The sequence below is a fragment of the Podarcis vaucheri genome (genome assembly GCF_965113315.1).
Source record: "Podarcis vaucheri genome assembly, chromosome: 6".
Taxonomy (NCBI): domain Eukaryota; kingdom Metazoa; phylum Chordata; class Lepidosauria; order Squamata; family Lacertidae; genus Podarcis; species Podarcis vaucheri.
In genome coordinates this window covers 85,991,514-86,010,172 of record NC_138764.1, presented here as the reverse complement: position 1 = coordinate 86,010,172, position 18,659 = coordinate 85,991,514, and the positions used below count along the sequence as shown (strand labels likewise).

Sequence of the window (18,659 nt, the reverse complement as noted above, 5' to 3'; positions counted from 1 at the left end):
AGGCTGACGGTGGCTGCGGGGAGCCCGGCGGAGGAAGGAACTTGTCCCTTCCCTCTGGACTCGCGCCCCCCCAGATGTTGCGCCCGGTGCGGCCGGCACCCTTGGCACCCCCCACGCTACGCCACTGGGAGGCAAGAACATGTGGCATGAAGATGAAGGGAAGCTAGGCTTGGCAAGCTATCTATTAAGTTGTGGGTTGACATAGCAGCCGGCACAGCGATTTCTTCAAGTAGCTCTTTATTAAGGTAAGCTGGAACAGAACTGACTGTGAACAGCTCAGCCGGCCTGTATTTATAGGCAGCCGGCTGTCAACATTGTAACCTCCACAGCCCAGAGTTCCCGCCTAAAATAACTGCCGCGGACCTGAGTGAAAACTATCTACAGACCTGAGTGAAAACTATATAAAGTATCCCCCTGTTGGCCCAGGGTGAAACTACACTACATAACACCATCTGTCTAGCAGGCCCTTGTTTTTAGCTACACCTGTATGCATCTTTATAGAGACTATAGCAATAAAATAGTAACATAAAACATAGTGGAACAAAGGCTAGTGCATTCCTTGCTCAGATAGGTTTATTAAGCAGCTCATAAAAAAACAGGTTTCAAAAGTCTCTTCAACAATTTCTGAACCTAGGATGGTGTTGATTTCATGACCTCTTGCCCATACTTTTCTGGAGCAGCCCATTTCTATCTAAGAATACATAGAGAGGACCAAGAGTGGTTTTCTGATCCCACCTCTTTTGTATAATTGTAGTAACCAGACCAGATCTGTATCTGGCCAGAGTTGGGCAAGTCATGAATGAGATAACTGCCAGGAGTCCATTCACATTTAAGGGAGCAGCCCTAACCCACCTTCTCTGGCAGTATCAGTAGGTTGGGAGGCAGGATGATCAGGCCAGATGCAGTTGCTGAAATGTCTGGGCCTGGGCTGACTCAGCTCCTCCCCACTTCTGGAGCACCTTTCTTCAGGGTCTACATCCTGTAGCTGGAAGGCAGAGTGCCACACCAACAGGAGCTGCCTTATCTGGGCTCAGAGACCCCTCCACCTAATCCAGCTCCCCCACTGACTCAAGTCTGGAGTCAGTGGGTGTTGAATTACTCTGTAAACACCAAGTCGAAGGACAGGCAGACTAGACAGAATATGGCCTCCTAGGAGGCTCTGGTCATTGAAAAGGTGTCAGGAGTCATTTGCTGTGTGGCAGACAGGATTGTACAGAATGAATGCGATTTACATGCCCATCATCACCTGAAAGGCAAAAAAAATGTAACTTTTTTTGGTAAAGTATTCCTTCTCAGTTGCTAGGAAGGGATCCTTAATCACTTGTTATAGGTGAGCAAGCCAATGGCCATTTGAAGCCCTTGCTGTAAATTTTCTGGGAAAGCTCGTGAGTCCCTTCCCTATTCTGTTTTATGCTTAATGCACTGTTAGCGCTAAGTAAGTGTTAAAGCATCTGCTTTAAAATAAAATATGATTGGATAGGGAAAATATGATCACTTTGTCTGCAAGAGCTGAAAACTAAAGAGCTCTATACTATAGCATGATTATCTCCTATACATTTATATGTGTTGCTTTCTCCTCACAATGTCTCCTCTCCCCCTTTTGCTTCCAGCTTTCTTTGGGAAATACCTGAATGAATATAATGGTTCCTATGTGCCTCCTGGCTGGAAGGAATGGGTTGGATTGCTCAAGAATTCTCGTTTTTACAACTACACGCTCTGTAGAAATGGAGTGAAGGAAAAGCACGGATTTGACTACTCTAGGGTAGGTCTTACTGATTTATTTTCATTTCCCTCCCCTGGCCACAACTGTGGGAACAATACGGATGCTTTATGATTTCAGTCTAATTAAAGTATTTGTTTCATATTTGAAAGCTACTGCTGGTAATATAAACTGCAATCCATAAACCTGCTCCCTTAGACTGCACATTATCGTTTTACTTCTGGAGGGATGTATAATTTAAAATTTATTTAGTGACAGCAAGCAGTTCTTAAGCCGGTAAGCACTTCAGTATGTCCTACCAGCTGGGAAATGGATTTGATCGTAGTTTGACTCATGTTCTATTGACTGGTGTTCCCTGCTTTAATTAACACAGAGAGACATACTCTTGATCTGCTGCATGCATGTGATTAATTCTCTTTATTGCAAAATTGCTGTTTCCATGGTGGTGGTATGCAGATTTTGAGGGAGTCCTAAATCTGTCAGTAGTCCACAAACTCAGTTAGTGTTTGTCTGCAGTGTTATGAAATGGAGATCAGGTTCTGTTATTCTAATTAGAAATCTGTTGGGTGGGTGGGTTGAGGGAAGCAAATGAGTAACTTTAAAAACACCTGATTTTTAAAAATATTCCTATAGGGTTACCTTCCATTATTAACAGAAAATGATATAGCGGAACAAAGATATTTGACACCCGCTTTTTACCCAGCTAGTCAGAACTAAAGCAGTTAATAAACTTGAATTTAAATCAGGGTTGTTAAAAGGTATGCTTCTGAATCTAAAATATCTGATTAAGGGCAAGGCAACTGCCTTTTAATGCATAATTCATTTCAAAGATTTTTCAGTCACATTGCAGCAGAGTGTGACAAAGAGACAGAATTTGGGATCTAGCATTTCTTGTTCCCACATTCCTTCTCACAAAGGCACAGTATATGTTTTAAATGAATTACTCATGACTATCTCTGAGCCTTGTCTTGTCCATCTGTAAAATGGAAATCCTTCCAAAAATTGTTTTCACAGCAGGTAAATAAATACGATGAGGTCTGAGTTTGAGATTAGGTGGTAGGATAGGAATGAGGCGCATTCTCAGACCAAGATGTTTTGTGCATCTAATTGGGCTTTCAGCAGCTGCGTGGTTAAATTGCTGTGCATAATAACAAGAAGTATCTGTATCAGCACCATGCTTGATGTGACTAAGTGTCCAAAAGTGGAACCCCTTGCTATCTTCTCCAAATTTGTCTTTTCATTAAGTGTATTTCCTACTACCAGTGCAATAACATGACTTCTGAGAGATTAGTTTAATGAACCTTCATTTTGGTAGCAGCAAGTATATTTCTGTTTCCAAAAATATCTTCCCCACTGGCACTAGAATTAGCAACCCATTTGTTGCCCTTTTTGTAATAATCTCAGATGTCTGAGTGCCAAGTGACGTGTAATCAAAATATAACGCAACATTCGTGTTCGCTGACCGTCTCTGTCAAGCAAGTCTCTGCAGCATTTTATTACCATTACATTTAAGAAGACGTGTTCCATATAATACGCACGCGCGCACACACACACACACATGGATGTCTCAGATTAGTTTGATTCAATTCAGGGCTCAACAACTAACAGTAAGGCCGGCCCTCCCATTAGGCAGAGTGAGGTGGCCACCTCAGCTGGGTGCTGGGCAGGGCCAGATTTAGTTTGATGAGGCCCTAAGCTACTGAAGGTAATGGGGCCCTTTATATGTCCAGCTGTCCTTTGTCAACAACAAATTGTTGCTGTTTTTTGTGTTGAATATATGCTGTATCATAATTTATGAACCTAATAGGTATTTAAAGCCATTTGCACATAACAAAATATGTATTTTATCAAAGTAATTGTTGAACTGAAATACAATTAAGAAGTATATTAATAGTGAAATAATTATTAAGCTCTAACTTAAAATGATTTTTTATTCATAACAAACTTAATAATGCAAACACATTGGCATTTGGCAATAACAAAAGTTCCTTTAGAAACACAATTTACAAAGACTCATAATTTTTTTGTGCCCCAAGAGAGTGGGGCACTAAGCTATAGCTTATACATAAATCCAGCCTTGGTGCTGGGAGTTGGGGAGCAGCAAAGTTCTGGAAGGACAGAGCTGTCTGATTCTTTTTTAGTCTTGACTCTTATGGGATGCAGGTGGCACTGTGGGTTAAACCACAGAGCCTAGGGCTTGCGAATCAGAAGGTTGGCGGTTCGAATCCCCACGACGGGGTGAGCTTCCGTTGCTCGGGCCCAGCTCCTGCCAACCAAGCAGTTCGAAAGCACGCAGTGCAAGTAGATAAATAGGTATCACTCCAGTGGGAAGGTAAACGGCGTTTCCGTGCACTGCTCTGATTCGCCAGAAGCGGCTTAGTCATGCTGGCCACATGACCCGGAAGCTGTACGCCGGCTCCCTTGGCCAATAAAGCGAGATGAGTGCCGCAACCCCAGAGTCGTCCGTGACTAGACCTGACTCTTATAGTGGAATTGAAATGCTTTAAATGGAGGTGTGGATGTGAGTTTGGTAACATTATAGGAAATTGTAAAAAACAAATAAAAAAGCATATTTAAAAACATACCAGCCCTTTACATTTGCAATTATTACAAAAGTGAATAAATCAGAATTTCTCCTCCCACCTCTAAAATGATTGCAGTGTCCCCTCTAGGCTAGTCGATTACTTTTGATGTCATTTTGCTGATTTTTCTTCTCTTCCTCACTCTTTTCAGGATTATCTGACTGACTTGATCACCAATGACAGTATTAGCTTCTTCCGAATCTCAAAGAAGATGTATCCTCACAGGCCAGTTTTGATGGTTCTCAGCCATGCAGCTCCTCACGGTCCTGAAGACTCAGCCCCTCAGTATTCTCATCTCTTTCCCAATGCTTCTCAGCACATGTAAGGAAAAGGCAACAAAGCACCAAACCAATTATCTGCATTTCCAAGCAAAGGCATAGCATTCCTGGGAAATCATTTCTGGATCATTTGTGCTTTGGCATAAGTTTATCGCAGGTAGCAGAAATGGAACAGCTTGGCGCTTTTCAATTTATAACTTGTAGAAATCTCCACAATAAGATGAACAATCCCATCATTTTCCATTTGCAATTTATGCAAATTTATTCCTTTTGGGGAAAGGCTTTGTAAAGAGAATAAGGGGGAAAGAGAGAATGGAACTTGGGTAAATAACTATGATGAGGTCTGAGTTTGAGATCAGGTGGTAGGATAGGAATGAGGCACATACTCAGATCCTATGCACAATTACCTGGGTTCATGTGAACTCAGTGGGACTTATTTTTGAGCAGACACACATAAGATTTGTCCACCAGGTGCTCTACCTTCACATGTTTAAGCTTTTCTCCAGAACCTTGAAAACTAGGGACATGTGGTTGCACAATATTGCACCCTTTTAGTCTAGGTTTCTTGATGCAATCCCCCATCTCTTCTCCTCTGTACCCTGCTAACACATCAAAACCAAAATGAGTGGTGTGAAATCATATCAACCCTTTCCTTCACTTGACTTCATTGGATGCCCCTTACTGAAGGTGTGTAAGAGGGTGTGGTCAAGTTATGACCTCCTCTGAACATTTCATTTCTCTACATGTTGTACCAGGGAGAAGAGGAAGAGTAGACATGGAGTTGTCCCTTGCAGTGGCAGCCACATGTCCCTCTTGTTATCTAATCTTGCCCTCCACAAGGTCTTTCTGCTTCTTTAAACTTAGTTGTATGTTGATGATATGCAACACAAACTTAGCTTATATGTTAAGAGCATCTTTTAATGCACTGCTCTGTGTGCCTCTGCTGTGTGAAGAAATCAAGGGAGCAGGGATGTGGGACAGAGCCTTCTTTGCAGTGGCACCCAAACTGTGGAATCCCCTCCCTGGGTTATCTCTCTCTGTGTGTGGAGGATTTTAAATCAAAAGGCAGGTAATAAATGCTCTGTAAATGCCCAAAAGAGAAATGCCAATATAGACTCAATAGCAGTCACTGAAAAATTTGACTTTGGTAGGAGAAAGGAAATAGTTTTCAGTAGGTAATCCTGAGTCTGCTCCAGCATATGTAAAACAATCACTTTTGGATATAAAAAAATAGGCTTGCGTTTTATTTTATACCTGCAGGTTCATATCGCTGACATGTATCATTCTTTGCTTTGCCTGCTTAATAGGCATTTATCCATGATTGTTGGATAGTGGGTTGTTTTTTTTCCAGAGACAACCACTACTGTTGTTTCTGTAAGCATTTTATTCTCTCTCTCTCTCTCTCTCTCTCTCTCTCTCTCTCTCTCTATTTCCAAGGTCAAATACAATCAGGATTTGTAGTGCAGCCCCCACCTCCAACTTCTGAATGAATTTGAAGTGGTTATTTTTGTTCAGTTTCCAGAATTGTTGTGCTTTGTGTATTTGGCCATAAGACGGACAAATCTGTTAAGTATAAGAGGGTTACGTTTGTAGTAATCAAAGAAGATCGTGGATGTCGAGTGGATTAAGCAGCAGGAGGTTTCAGATGAGCCAGGAAATCACAAAGCATACTGGAAAAGGAATTTGCCAAGCATTTTAGATTCGTTCAGGGCATTACATAGCAACAGTTTCCATAACCATCAGCATTTTCAAAGCGGCAATGTCATTATCCTGCCACAATAACATTCTGAAATCAGAGAGAACATTAACAATGTGGAGAGAATAATAAGCAACCTCTCCTCCCTGGAAGAAAAATACTCTCTTCCCCATCACAAAGCACTTTTTGGGCTGCAGCCTTGATATCAAAGCTTCCCACTTGTTAAAACACAATGCAATTCACTTTAGCATGTCTTTCACACACACACACACAGCACATGGGGCAACCCTGAATATGAGTAATGTTACGGTAAGAGCGCAGTGTTACAATAGGAGTTGCGCTCCCCTCTCGCAGCATGTTCACAACAGCCTCACCTGCCAGCTTCATTCTGCACAGACCCACAAGTACATGCTAAATATGTGCGCGCAATTATGGATGATACTGCTCAAGCTAACTTCCCAAGGCCATAAATACAGCACCACTGTAAAACTCTGCTGATTAATTAAAAAAAAACTGGGGAAACTGGAGCCCGAAATACAGAAGCCCTTGCTCTGTTGACTAGGCAAGGGCAGAAGGCCAGGTATTTACACTAGACCCTGTCAATTCAGAGGCTGAAGTCTGGTTGCCAGTGACTGGTGCCAGTGATGCACATGCCTATTCCCCCTTTGCACCTGAAGAAGGCTTTGAGGTCTGAGTTATAGTAGGAGTTGTGTAGCTAGCTCACTAAGATGTAGGACCCATTCTCTGGTCAAGGGAAGCCCAAAGCCCTTGCCTATCTGACCAGACCAATCTCCAAGATTCTGCAGAACCAGACTCTGGAGCTAGTTTGCTGTTTCAGATGCCCTAGCTTTTTGCTGTTGTCAAGTGGGATGGGAATTCCCTTTTATAGCTCCTGGGGTGGGAAGATCCCTACCTCAAGGCTACTTGTTCAAGCAAAGGAAATTGTAATAGCATCATCCAGCTTTTTTTTTCTTTTTAAAGACTAGTATAGAGTAGAACATCATTTTAAAAGCTGGCTATTGGACTGAAGTTATAATAAGCATTTTAATGCCCATAGTTTCCTGCTAAACGCTCAGGTAGTCAAGCTTAAATTCACCACAGATGCTAAATAACATAGTAGAGACTCTCCAGCAATCTGGATAGTTATTGTTAAGGAACCTGCGTGAGCCACAATCATCCGTGCAGAATGAAATTGGAATAGCTATGTCATTCTCATGCTCCCCAGTTAGAATGTTAGCTGCCTAATGCTAAGCTGCTACAGTTGAAATATATTCTCATTTACTCTGAATGATACTTGCTATTTCAATAGGCTTCAGTTTGAGCAGAGCAATTTTCCCGTTCCTGGCTTTTAGATAAATCATAAAAGAGATTTATAATGTTTCGCTGTCTACCACGGAGAATGTAATCCTACCATGGAGGGTTATTCCCAACAGGGAAAATTGCCACCCCTGTCTGCCTCAAACATGCTTAAAGATAGTAGAAGCCGCAGTGGTAAGGTTCATTTCCACATCCATTTTCAGGGAATTAACTGTATTTGCATTAACTTGGGTGTGGCAAGATAGCAGCTGGGCTCCTTAGCTTGGACCCTAACTTCTTCCATTCAGAATTCCATTCACAAAACAAGGCCTTATTGCCTTCACTCTGCAGTCACTTGGACTGCCCAAAGGTTGGGGGCACCCTTAGGAACAGTATGTCACACAGTGTAAAAAGCTGTGGATGGAGAGGGAACATCTTTTAAGATTTGCCTCCTGGCTTCTAAAACTTTCCTGTACTCAAGGCTAAGTAAACAGAAGCCCCCAAACCTACTTTTGAAAGTGGAAGCTGTTGTTCTCAGGATACTGAAATTGCCAGGACAGAATGCTCAATGCAATGGATAGAATTCAGCATCATGTTCTTCCAGTCCCATCTGTGCAAGCATTCCAGTTTACCAGATGGCATGATACCCGTCTCCTCTCCCTCATGCACCATTCTGGGGCTTTTCCCAACCCACAGAGCCATTTCTGGGGGGTGCAAGGGGAGAAGACAGGGGGAGTCCTATTGCACAAATGGAAGTCCTTGCATGGGTCTTTTGCTAATGGGACTGGTTACATGAATCCTACCCTACGTTTGTGTGGAACTTGTGCAGAAACTCAGAATACACATTTTAGGATGGGTGGCATGCCATGCTTATTTTACTGACAGTTAATTGTTTCTCTCTCTCTCTCTCTCTAGCACACCCAGTTATAATTATGCTCCAAACCCAGACAAGCACTGGATAATGAGGTATACTGGCCCCATGAAACCTATTCACATGGAATTCACCAATATGCTGCAGCAGAAGCGCCTTCAGACTCTCATGTCTGTGGATGACTCTATGGAGGCGGTAAGATTTATTGCAGGCTTCCTCAACCTCGGCCCTCCAGATGTTTTGAGGCTACAATTCCCCTCATCCCTGACCACTGGTCCTGCTAGCTAGGAATCATGGGAGTTGTAAGCCAAAAACATCAGAAGGGCCAAGGTTGAGGAAGCTTGATTTATTGTCCCATTCCCCAAGTCCTGCATACGCGCCCTACTTTTCTATCCTATCCAAAACATGAGTTTAAGTGTTGCCAATATAAGCACAGATGCACTTCATCATAGGGCCTCAACTTCCCCATTTGGTTTATAAGGTTTGAATTGCTCTGGGCAGAATGGTAGCACCAAGTCTCCTTCCCAGCTTCTCTTCTTGGGTGTTAAGAGGGAGCACATTTGGTAGGTAGTTTTGTCTCCCTTGAAAATTCAGGAGTGGAAACTCAGGAGAGGGCCTACTCTGACATTGCCTTAGCTGTGGAATTCCCTCCCCACAGAGGTGTGTCTGGCATTTTCATTGTATAGCTTTCATCATGTGTTGAAGATGCATCTCTTTTAGCCTCTTTTTACACCTTAGGACTCACCCTATTCTTCTGACTGTAAATTGTACTAAGTTATTTTAACATTATTTATCTAGGTGTTTTTTTAATGGGTTTATATGCTGCTTTTTTGGCACTGGTTTAGAACAAATTAAAATCGCAAGTAGAGTGGGTCCCAATGTATCTCAGATTTCAAAGGTGTATCTTCAGCTGTGCAGTGAAGGTGCCGGGTGCACCTTGGTGTGGAAGGAATTCCATAATTTGGGGGCTGCCTCCAAGAATACCATCTCCTGGGTCATGCCCCCCACCAAGCCACTGAGGGTAGCAGAACTACCAAGAGGGTCCCCACTGCTGATTGTGACACCCAAGAGGGTCTGCAGGGAAAGAGGTGGTCTTGTGGTTCAGGGCAGGTAAGAAACCCATTTTATAATAATGATAGTGCTATAAAATATTCCAAATAGCAAAACATCCTAAGTTGCCTGCTGTAGTTGCAAACAGTGCATAAAGGGAAAATTGTACCAAAAGCCTTGCTTTCTGTCTTCAATAGTTCTCTGTTATGTACTTAACATACCACCGCTTTTCCTGGTCAGTGTGATGTGCCAGAAATGTGCAGACAATGCTTAGGCTTGATGCCCATGTCAGCCATAAGCTTCTTGAGTAGGAAATGAATGTAAAATAAATGGACTCAAATCCCCCTTTGTGTGGATGATGGTCCAACGATGACAACTGAGCCCAGCAATATCCATAGTCTGCAAGAATATATGCAAACTTGGCACACTTTTTATGGGGCAAACTTTTGTAAATAGCTTATGTGCAGTTAGCGGCGTAGTGTGGGTTGTCAGCACCCGGGGCAAGGCAAGTAATTTGCGCCCCCTAACCCGGGGCAAGGCAAGTAATTTGCGCCCCCTAACCTGCCGCCGCTGCCAGCTTCTTCTTGCTGCTGCCTGGTCTGGTCTGGTGTGGTTCTCTCCCGCGCTCAGCGCTACGCTGGGCGGCCGCTGCACTGTCCCTCCCCCAGATAGTCCCTCGCGCTCTCTCCGCACCGCACGCCTGGCACCCACCCCCTCCACAGTGGGCGGCGACCCAGCGGCTCGGATCGGATTCACACAGCCAGCACTGCAGTGAGAGAGAGTGAGTGAGCCAGGTATGATCCACCATCAGGTTGCTTCATAGGTCCAGTTATCTTCTATAACACACCTCTTATTGGCATCTTGTTTGAACTTAAGCCTGTGATATTAGAACAAAGTAAAACGAACCGTTCCATCAGGGCCGGGTCAAGACATTTTGGCACCTCAGGCAGACCCCAAAATAGCACCATTCAACACACCAGGGAATAAGGAGTGAGGGAAGATCTACATAAGGAACAAAGGAGGGAATAAAAACCAACATTGGGATCTGCTGCCCCTGTGGATCCTGCTGCCTGAGGTGATCGTCTCACTTTGCCTCAAGGGTGGGCTGGCTAGTTGTGCTTCTGTGCTCAGGCAATATTCATCCTGACTGGCACCTTCTGTGAAAATTGATGGGCTTATTTTCAAGCCTGCAAAGCTGCCAGTGTAACATGGAGGCAAAACAATTTATTGCTGCTTTTCTCCCAGCATTCCTGCATTTTGTTTGTGATTTAAGTATAATGCAGGCACCCTGAGAAGACAAGGTTAAGATTATAGGTAGGCCCTGCATCAGCCTGTTTGTGATTATGGTGATTACTATTACTGCTGATTGGTGGTTTGCTCTGGGAAGATATAATCTCTCTCAAGTGCTACTACATACACTTGGAGAGGCTTGCCATCAGTGTTGCAGCTTGCTCAAATTGATGGCTTGCTTTATTTTTAACTTCAAGTCAGCAAGCTGGGATTGAAATCGTAATTATAAAGAGGCTCAATGAATTTTAAAATGCATTCAGCTAGTCAAGCCTAACCTTATGCTTTGTCACAAGTGCATTCCAAAAATAGTTGTGGCTTGACCTGCTTTTCTAAAACAAACAGGGAGGTATCTGGGTCATCATAATACGTCTCGGTTTCCCCTCTCTGTTTCCCATAGACAGACTGTGCTTGAAGGAAAGCAACTTTGGAGGAAGATGTGTTAACACAGGTTACACAAAACTCCACAAAATTTGGGACCGTAGATGGGGTGGCTCTAACCCTTTACTTCCACTGCAGTACTTCTGCTGTGGTTATTGCCTTAACTGCTCATGGTTTGCTGAGAGCAAAACAAATCATGATGCCTAGTTTTGATATAAAGCTAAGCCCAGGTATTGTGATTTGTTTTTCCCCAATGCAAGCCAGGAGGAGTGGGGAGGAACCAAGCAGCTGCTTATGCTCAGTAAACAATGGTTTATGACTTAATGTAACTTGCAAATATGGCCAAACTATATGTCATGATTTGTGACTCATTGCAGTTCCATAATTTGATTTCATGTTGCGTTTTTAAAAAACAAATGCAGTCACTGTCTCAATAGGACCCCAATAGTTTCATGTTTGTTTTTATTTATTTTTATCCCCCCCCCCCTTCTCTTCAGCTGAAAGGGAGCAGCTTGCACAAAAAGCCAATATATACATTCACCAAGCTTTTCACTGCCCTTGTGTCTGTATGCAAGATTATTGTGTAATACCATACTGTTTTGTTCAATCCAAAATGTTATGCTTCTGTTTCATTTCAGATTTACAATGCATTGGTTGAAACAGGTGAACTGGATAACACATATGTAATATATACGGCAGACCACGGCTATCATATAGGGCAATTTGGGCTGGTGAAAGGAAAATCCATGCCCTATGAATTTGACATCAGAGTCCCCTTCTATATCCGCGGTCCAAATGTGGAGGCTGGATCCTTGTAAGTTCATGGGGCTTTGTGGCATTGGAGTAATTAAGAGAATCCTGCTCTGGTTGGTTCTATGTGGCCTTTTGTAAGATGCTCTGGAGTTGGCTTAGTTTCAGCAGTAAATCTCAACAGTCTTTTTTCTCCTCACCACCCTCTGCACATCTGTTTACAGATAATTTTAAATGCAAACTCTTAAATGTCTTTTTTTAATGATAAGGAAAAAAGCAAAAAATAAAAAGAGGGAAGAGACAGGGATCATCTTTCTCCAAAACATTTATGGAGTAAAGTATGTTTCTCTAAGGTTTTGCTCATCTCTTTGGGGGAAAGGACTTGATTTCTCATAACCAGTTGTGTTCCTCTCTCCATCAAACTCTTTATTTTAGTGCAGGATGAAGAGCAAATTTGCAGTGTCAATTTTTATTCCTGCATACAATTATGTGCTGTTAAGGTGTAATATCTAACATTGCCCAAGCAGTCTTCAATCATGCAGTGAGGCCTTCCCTTCCTCTGCAGCCCCCCTGCTCCAAATTCAGAGCAGCTTTTGGGTGGAGGAGACAGGAGAGAGGAAAGGAAGGGGAAGTCCTGTTGTAGGAGTGGAAGTCTGTTCCGCTCATGGATGCGTATTGTTATGTACTGAAGTTCTCACCCTGGGCCAGCAGGGGGATACTGTAGATAGTTCAGGTCCACATATGCAGATAAGGGATTGAAAGTGACGTTCAGTGATTGGATAGTTACAGAAAATGGTTACTGTTGCGTTCTAGTGGAGCTCTATATAAGCAGACTGGCTGAACCCTTCAGTTCAGTTCTGTTCTGGCCTGTGAATAAACAAGAGCTGTTTGAAGAATCGCTGTGTGTCTGATATGTTCATCCACAACTTAACACATATCACCCAAAGTATTTGCATTTCAGTGGAATTATCTGTATCAAGGCTAAAGGTGCAGCCAAAACACCCTCTATCCCAGATCCATTCCCATTGTCTTCCTAGCACTAGGCAGCTCACATACATGCTACCTCTTGCACTGAGAAAGGGGGAATTTAGACTCGTGTGAAATTCTGTATGATCTTCTGAAGAAATGCAAAGTCATTTCCTTTTGCTTAAGTTTGACGGTGCAGTCTGTGAGGCTTCCAAATAATAACATTGCGTAATGTTCACAGCCTAAGTGCATAGCTGTCATTAGAGGTTAATTAAATAATACAATGGAACCACTGTTAAGAAAATGAATGCAATATTTTCTATATGTTCCTCTTCCCTTGCAAAAAAGGAAAAGGAAAAAGAAAAGATGACTCATCTCCTTGGTTTACCCTTTGTCAGTGACAGACAAGAGTACAGAGTGTGACGGTTAATTAAAATGGTAACTTTGATCAGCTAAGAAATTATGTAAATATACCTTCTAAGTAATTATTTTAATAGCAAATATTTGCACCAAAGCAATTATTTTGGACACAGTGCCACAATATGCGTTCTTTAATGTATACCACTATGTATATATTAGCATAATTAGTTCTTGTACTTTTCCACCCATAATACTTTCCTCCTTTTAATATAGAAAAAGTAATGCAAGCCAACAACAATATTGCGAACATAGCAAAGCAGCAACAATCCCATTTTAAAATAATAAAAAAGAAAATTCACTGGGTTTTGAATTTAAATGAATTTCAACCATCGAAGCAGAAAAAGGGAAGAATTCTTTCATTCTGAAAAAAAAACCCCACTGGTATTTCCAGTGCTGCAGGACAGCTAAACGAGAACCCTACAAAACAAACATGGGCAACCTGAAGAATCAGGTGACGTTATAAACTCTGTGCTATAAGGAGATTATCAGAAGTGGTCTGCAATGACGTATTTCAACAATTATATGATTAATGCAGTGAGAGCTGAGATATTCCTACCTATATCAGGAACAGACTTTGCTCTTTCAAATTTCAACAACACCCTCTGCAAGGCAAAAATTCAGCACCCTGCGCCTCTCGCCTTGCATTTTGCTCAATTCACTGTGCCATAGTTGCGACACCCTGCAGCGCCCCCTGGGCTTGGCACCCAGTGTGGCAGAACCAGTTGCACTGCCATAAATCAGCCGCTGCCTGTAGGCTTCCCAGGACAATTTTGTCATCTTTTGCAAAGCACACAGTAGGTTTGAAGGATGTGCATAGATATCCAAGCAGCTCTTGTCTCCCACAACTCATCCTTCCCTGTGGTTTCACACCCTTCCCTGTCTACAATGAGCTATGCATAGGAACATAGGAAAGTGCCTTATATCAAGTCAGAACATTGGTTCACCTGTCTCTGTATGGTTGACACCAAGTGGCAGTGGCTGTCTAGGGTTTTGGGCAAAAGTCTTTCCCAGCCCTACCTAGAGACATTGGGGACAGATAACTGGGTCCTTTTGTACACAAAGCAAGCTCTCTTCCACTGAGCTACAGCCCCTCCTGGCTAGAGTTGCACCCACTTTTTGTAGTCACTCAGTTTCTTGTAACTCTTGCATTTCTGTTTAGTGCACAAGCACCAGGCAAAAACACAGGGAGTTGCTATCTTGGCATGCCTGTAGCCAGTGCTTTTTTCTAAAAAAAATATTTAGGGGTACTCTCATTTTCCTACCCATATTGAAATACTGCCCCTCAATGAGGCCAAACTTAGATTCACAAAATGTTTAGGGGTATGTGTACCCCTGCGTCCCTGCAGAAAAAAAACACTGCCCCTAGCCCTGAAAGCAACCTGTTCTTCATAGCTTCTTTTTAGATCCTGAAACACCCCATCATTTTAAATCACCAGCCAATTATGTTGTGCGGGAGCCTCTTCGTTCAGGGCCTTCTGAGTGCCAAAACCAATTTCTAAAGACTCAGTAAGTCAGAGCTTATCCCCATAGAGAAACTGGTTCACGCACACTCCAAAAGGTGATGTATGAACTGTAAAATTGGTACAAACATGGCATTTCTGTTCCCATAAGGAGGGAAACGCCCACTTCAGTATCAGCTTTGCTAATGTGAGCTGCACCTTCTATTTTTCATATAAACTAATCATTGGCTGTCCCCGCTTATCAACCCTGATTTAATAGCAGTTGCTGTAGTGAGGTCTCATTACCATAGGTTCATTACTTTTACCCTGATGCGCTACACTGCATTAACTAGTAATTAAAATTAAGCTGCACTTGTCAAGCAGATGAACAAATGTATTATCTTCAGTTCTTGTCATTGTTTGTTTGCTTTCAAATCCAGTAATTCACAAGCAGTCTCATTCATTGCAGCAAATTAGAATGCTGCTGCCTTGCTGTGCTGTGTTTCTGAGCTGGAAATCTGCGCAGAAGCAGAAAGCTATCCATATGGCTCCGTCTTTGAATTGTAATTTCTCCTTGTAAATTATGGCAAGTGTGTTCTTGTCCTTGAAGATCCTTATAATTTTTTGATGTTGTTGTTTTAGTTTCTTTATTTGTTCGTCTGCTTGTATTGTTTTTGTAAGTACCTTAATTGGAGCTAGTATCAGTCATTGATTTAAGGACTGGGCTATGAATCAGGCACTGGTTTTGAACTTTGATTCTGCCGTGAACTCAGCTATGTGGCCTGAAACAAGGAACCCATGTTCTTTCAACCCCAAGCCCTCTGCCTCCCCCAATTTGCAGTGTGGATATGATAATACTGAGGATGGATTTGAGGAATACAGGACAATGGATGTAAAGTGTAGCACTCTCAGATGAAAAAAATAAATGCCAAAATGTATTATTTTTGTGATGACCAACCAGTGGGTTTTAGTCTCCTGGCTAAAAATGCAAACAATTTATACCGCCTTGAGCTCCTTAGAAGAAAGGCAGTGCATAAATCTAATAATAAAAAATGTAGAAATAAATAGTATTCCTAAATAATTTCCCAGAGTGGTAAAGGCATGGATCCTGAGGAAAGCCACCCTCTTTGTGAGTATTAGATACAGTGGTGCCCCGCAAGACGAAATTAATTCGTTCCGCAATTTTTGTCGTCTAGCGAATTTTTCGTCTTGCGAAGCACGAAATCCCATAGGAATGCATTGAAAATCAATTAATGCGTTCCTATGGTCAAAAAAAGTCCAAACAAAGCCAAATTTGGTACAACAACAGTTTATTAACTGCTCTTTAAAGTCACACATACTGTAAAGAGCAGTTCAAAAATTTAAGGGAAAATAAATTAACTTTATAAACAAAACATGTCTTTGTTTTTAGTCAAAGAAAAAAAGTCGCGAGACGTTTTCGTCTTGCGAAGCAAGCCCATAGGGGAAATTCGTCTTGCGAGGCAAATCGCGAACGGAAAAAACTTTCGTCTAGCGAGTTTTTTGTATTGCGAGGCATTCGTCTTGCGGGGCTCCACTGTACATTCATTGGTCAGCAGTTTGAATCCCGCGACAGGGTGAGCTCCCGTTGTTCAGTCCCAGCTCCTGCCCACCTAGAAGTTCGAAAGCAAGTCAAGTGCAAGTAGATAAATAGGTACCGCTCCAGCAGGAAGGTAAACGGTGTTTCCGTGCGCTGCTCTGGTTCGCCAGAAGCAGCTTAGTCATGCTGGCCACATGACTTAGAAGCTGTCTGCAGACAAACGCCGGCTCCCTCGGCCTATAGAGCGAGATGAGCGTGCAACCCCAGAGTCTTCCACAACTGGACCTAATGGTCAGGGGTACCTTTACCTTTTACCATTGCTTAGAAGGTATTGTTAAGGAGAGTTTATAAGTGCATGTGCAGAATACCCTGACTAAGTAAGCATACCACTGGAATATCCACTTAAATCCCCACCCTTAATGACAAGGAGATAAAGCGTGGATCTCACAGGTTTGGAGAAACTGGTGAGGAAGCTATGGCCTTATCTGAGTCTTAAGGAATGCTCAAACTTAGTGATTTGTTAAGAACCGAATAAGCACAACCACCAATCCCACCTTGCAGATGTTTGGTGCTAGAAGGGAAATTTTCCAGGGTGTGGCTCTTCTATTCATTTGCACCCTAGGGGGATTTCCTTTTAAAATTTATGCAAATACAATTTCCTGAATACTGAGTATTCAGCATTATTGCAAAATGAGCTTCCTTTACTATTAGTTCTGTTTTTGTTTTTTTCACCTTTGCTTGCCTGGTGCCTGTTACCATCCCCCTGCTGCCATCTACCCTTCAACTGTCTTCTAAATTTATCCCCAGTGGGTAGTGGGCTGGGCCATGCGAACCTTTGACCCTCCAGATGTTGCTGGACTGCAACTCCCATAATCCTTCACCATTGGTCATGCTGGTTGTAGCTGAGGGGAGCTGGCCTCCCAGCCACATCTGGACAGCCAAAGATTCCCTGTTCCAAGTGATGGTACCATAGCTCAGTGGTGAGATACATGTTTTGTTTGCATGCATAACTCTTGGGTTCAGTCTTTGCCATCTCCAGTTGAAAGGATCAGGTGGCAGATGATGGGAATGGCCTCTCTCTCTGCCTCTGCCTGAGACCCTGGAGAGCCACAAGCAGTGGGAACAGACAATATTGCACTAGCATAGAAGGACCAATAGTCTAGTGTAGTACAGTATCTGCTGTTGCTTACACAATCCCACTTCAGTGAGTGCCAATATTATCTTTTACACTGGGTTATCTAGTGCTAGTCCTACTCAGAGGAGACCCATAGAAATTAATAAAGCCAAGTTATTAATGTCCATTAACTTAGAACAACCCACTGTTTCCTAGATTCCCTCTTCAGTAAAATCTGAACTACAAGACAAAGATTGATTCTCAAAATGGTGGAGAAGTTTGGGTCACAAGCTTTTTCACTTCCTTCTTTTTCATAGAATTGTAGAGTTGGAAGGGACCCCAAGGGTCATCCAGTCTAACCCCCTGCAGTTCAGGGATCACAGCTAAGGAATCATTGACCGATGGCCATCCAAGCTCTGCTTAAAAATCTCTAGTGAGGGAGAGTCCACCACTTTCCGAGGTAGTCTCCCCTGACCTTTAGCTTGTAAATGGCTTCTCATATTCAGCTTCAACGTGTAACTGTGCTTGATTTCCAACTATTTGAGGTTAAGCCATGGGTGCTTTTCAGGTATTCTGTGTCTTCTGTGGTCTTACATTGGGGTTACCATTGCAGATGTTTGATAAAGGTTTTGTGGATATGTTTCTTTTCAGGAATCCACACATTGTATTGAACATCGATCTTGCTCCTACAATTCTAGACATTGCTGGCCTGGACATTCCACCTGACATGGATGGGAAATCCATTCTAAAGCTGCTGGATTCTGAAAGACCGGTCAATAGGTAAGGATGGGAAATGCATTAAACAGAGCCCAACATTTCCTGCAGATCGCCAAGTACTTTAAGCAATTGTGATTAAACGATATGTCTGCAGCAGGTCTGTGAGTCAGTGGTACTTTTCTATCCCATTCTGTGGGACTTACACAGGCCTTGCCGTAGTGAACAAAAAAAGTTGCCATATCATCTCATAGCTGAGGCTGAAAATGCATGTTTGCCATTTGCTTTCTAATCACACATTTTCAAGGGAGAAGCCAAATCCTGTCCCCAGATCTAGTTCGACTTTCAAATTAAGTTTGTTTTTTTCCAGGTTCCATTTGAAAAAGAAGATGAAGGTCTGGAGGGACTCCTTCTTGGTGGAAAGAGGGTAAGTGATAGGTGGTGATTGTGTCTTGTTCTGGAGAGTTCTGACCTCCTAAAGCAGGCTTCCTCAACTTCGGCCCTCCAGATGTTTTGAGACATCATCCCTGACCACTG

The 18,659-nt window shown here is 42.7% G+C and overlaps 1 protein-coding gene across 3 annotated transcripts in view; it reads left to right on the top strand.

The window, feature by feature from the left end:
* SULF2 (sulfatase 2) overlaps positions 1–18,659 on the top strand; it is a 296,927-nt gene that overhangs the window by 241,395 nt on the left and 36,873 nt on the right. For all 3 annotated transcript variants that reach the window (XM_082225923.1, XM_082225922.1, XM_082225924.1), the window contains 6 exons: positions 1,611–1,762; positions 4,454–4,623; positions 8,488–8,638; positions 11,800–11,975; positions 18,060–18,188; positions 18,493–18,549. In XM_082225923.1, coding sequence (XP_082082049.1) covers positions 1,611–1,762; positions 4,454–4,623; positions 8,488–8,638; positions 11,800–11,975; positions 18,060–18,188; positions 18,493–18,549 — 835 coding nt within the window. The remainder of the gene's footprint in view (positions 1–1,610; positions 1,763–4,453; positions 4,624–8,487; positions 8,639–11,799; positions 11,976–18,059; positions 18,189–18,492; positions 18,550–18,659) is intronic.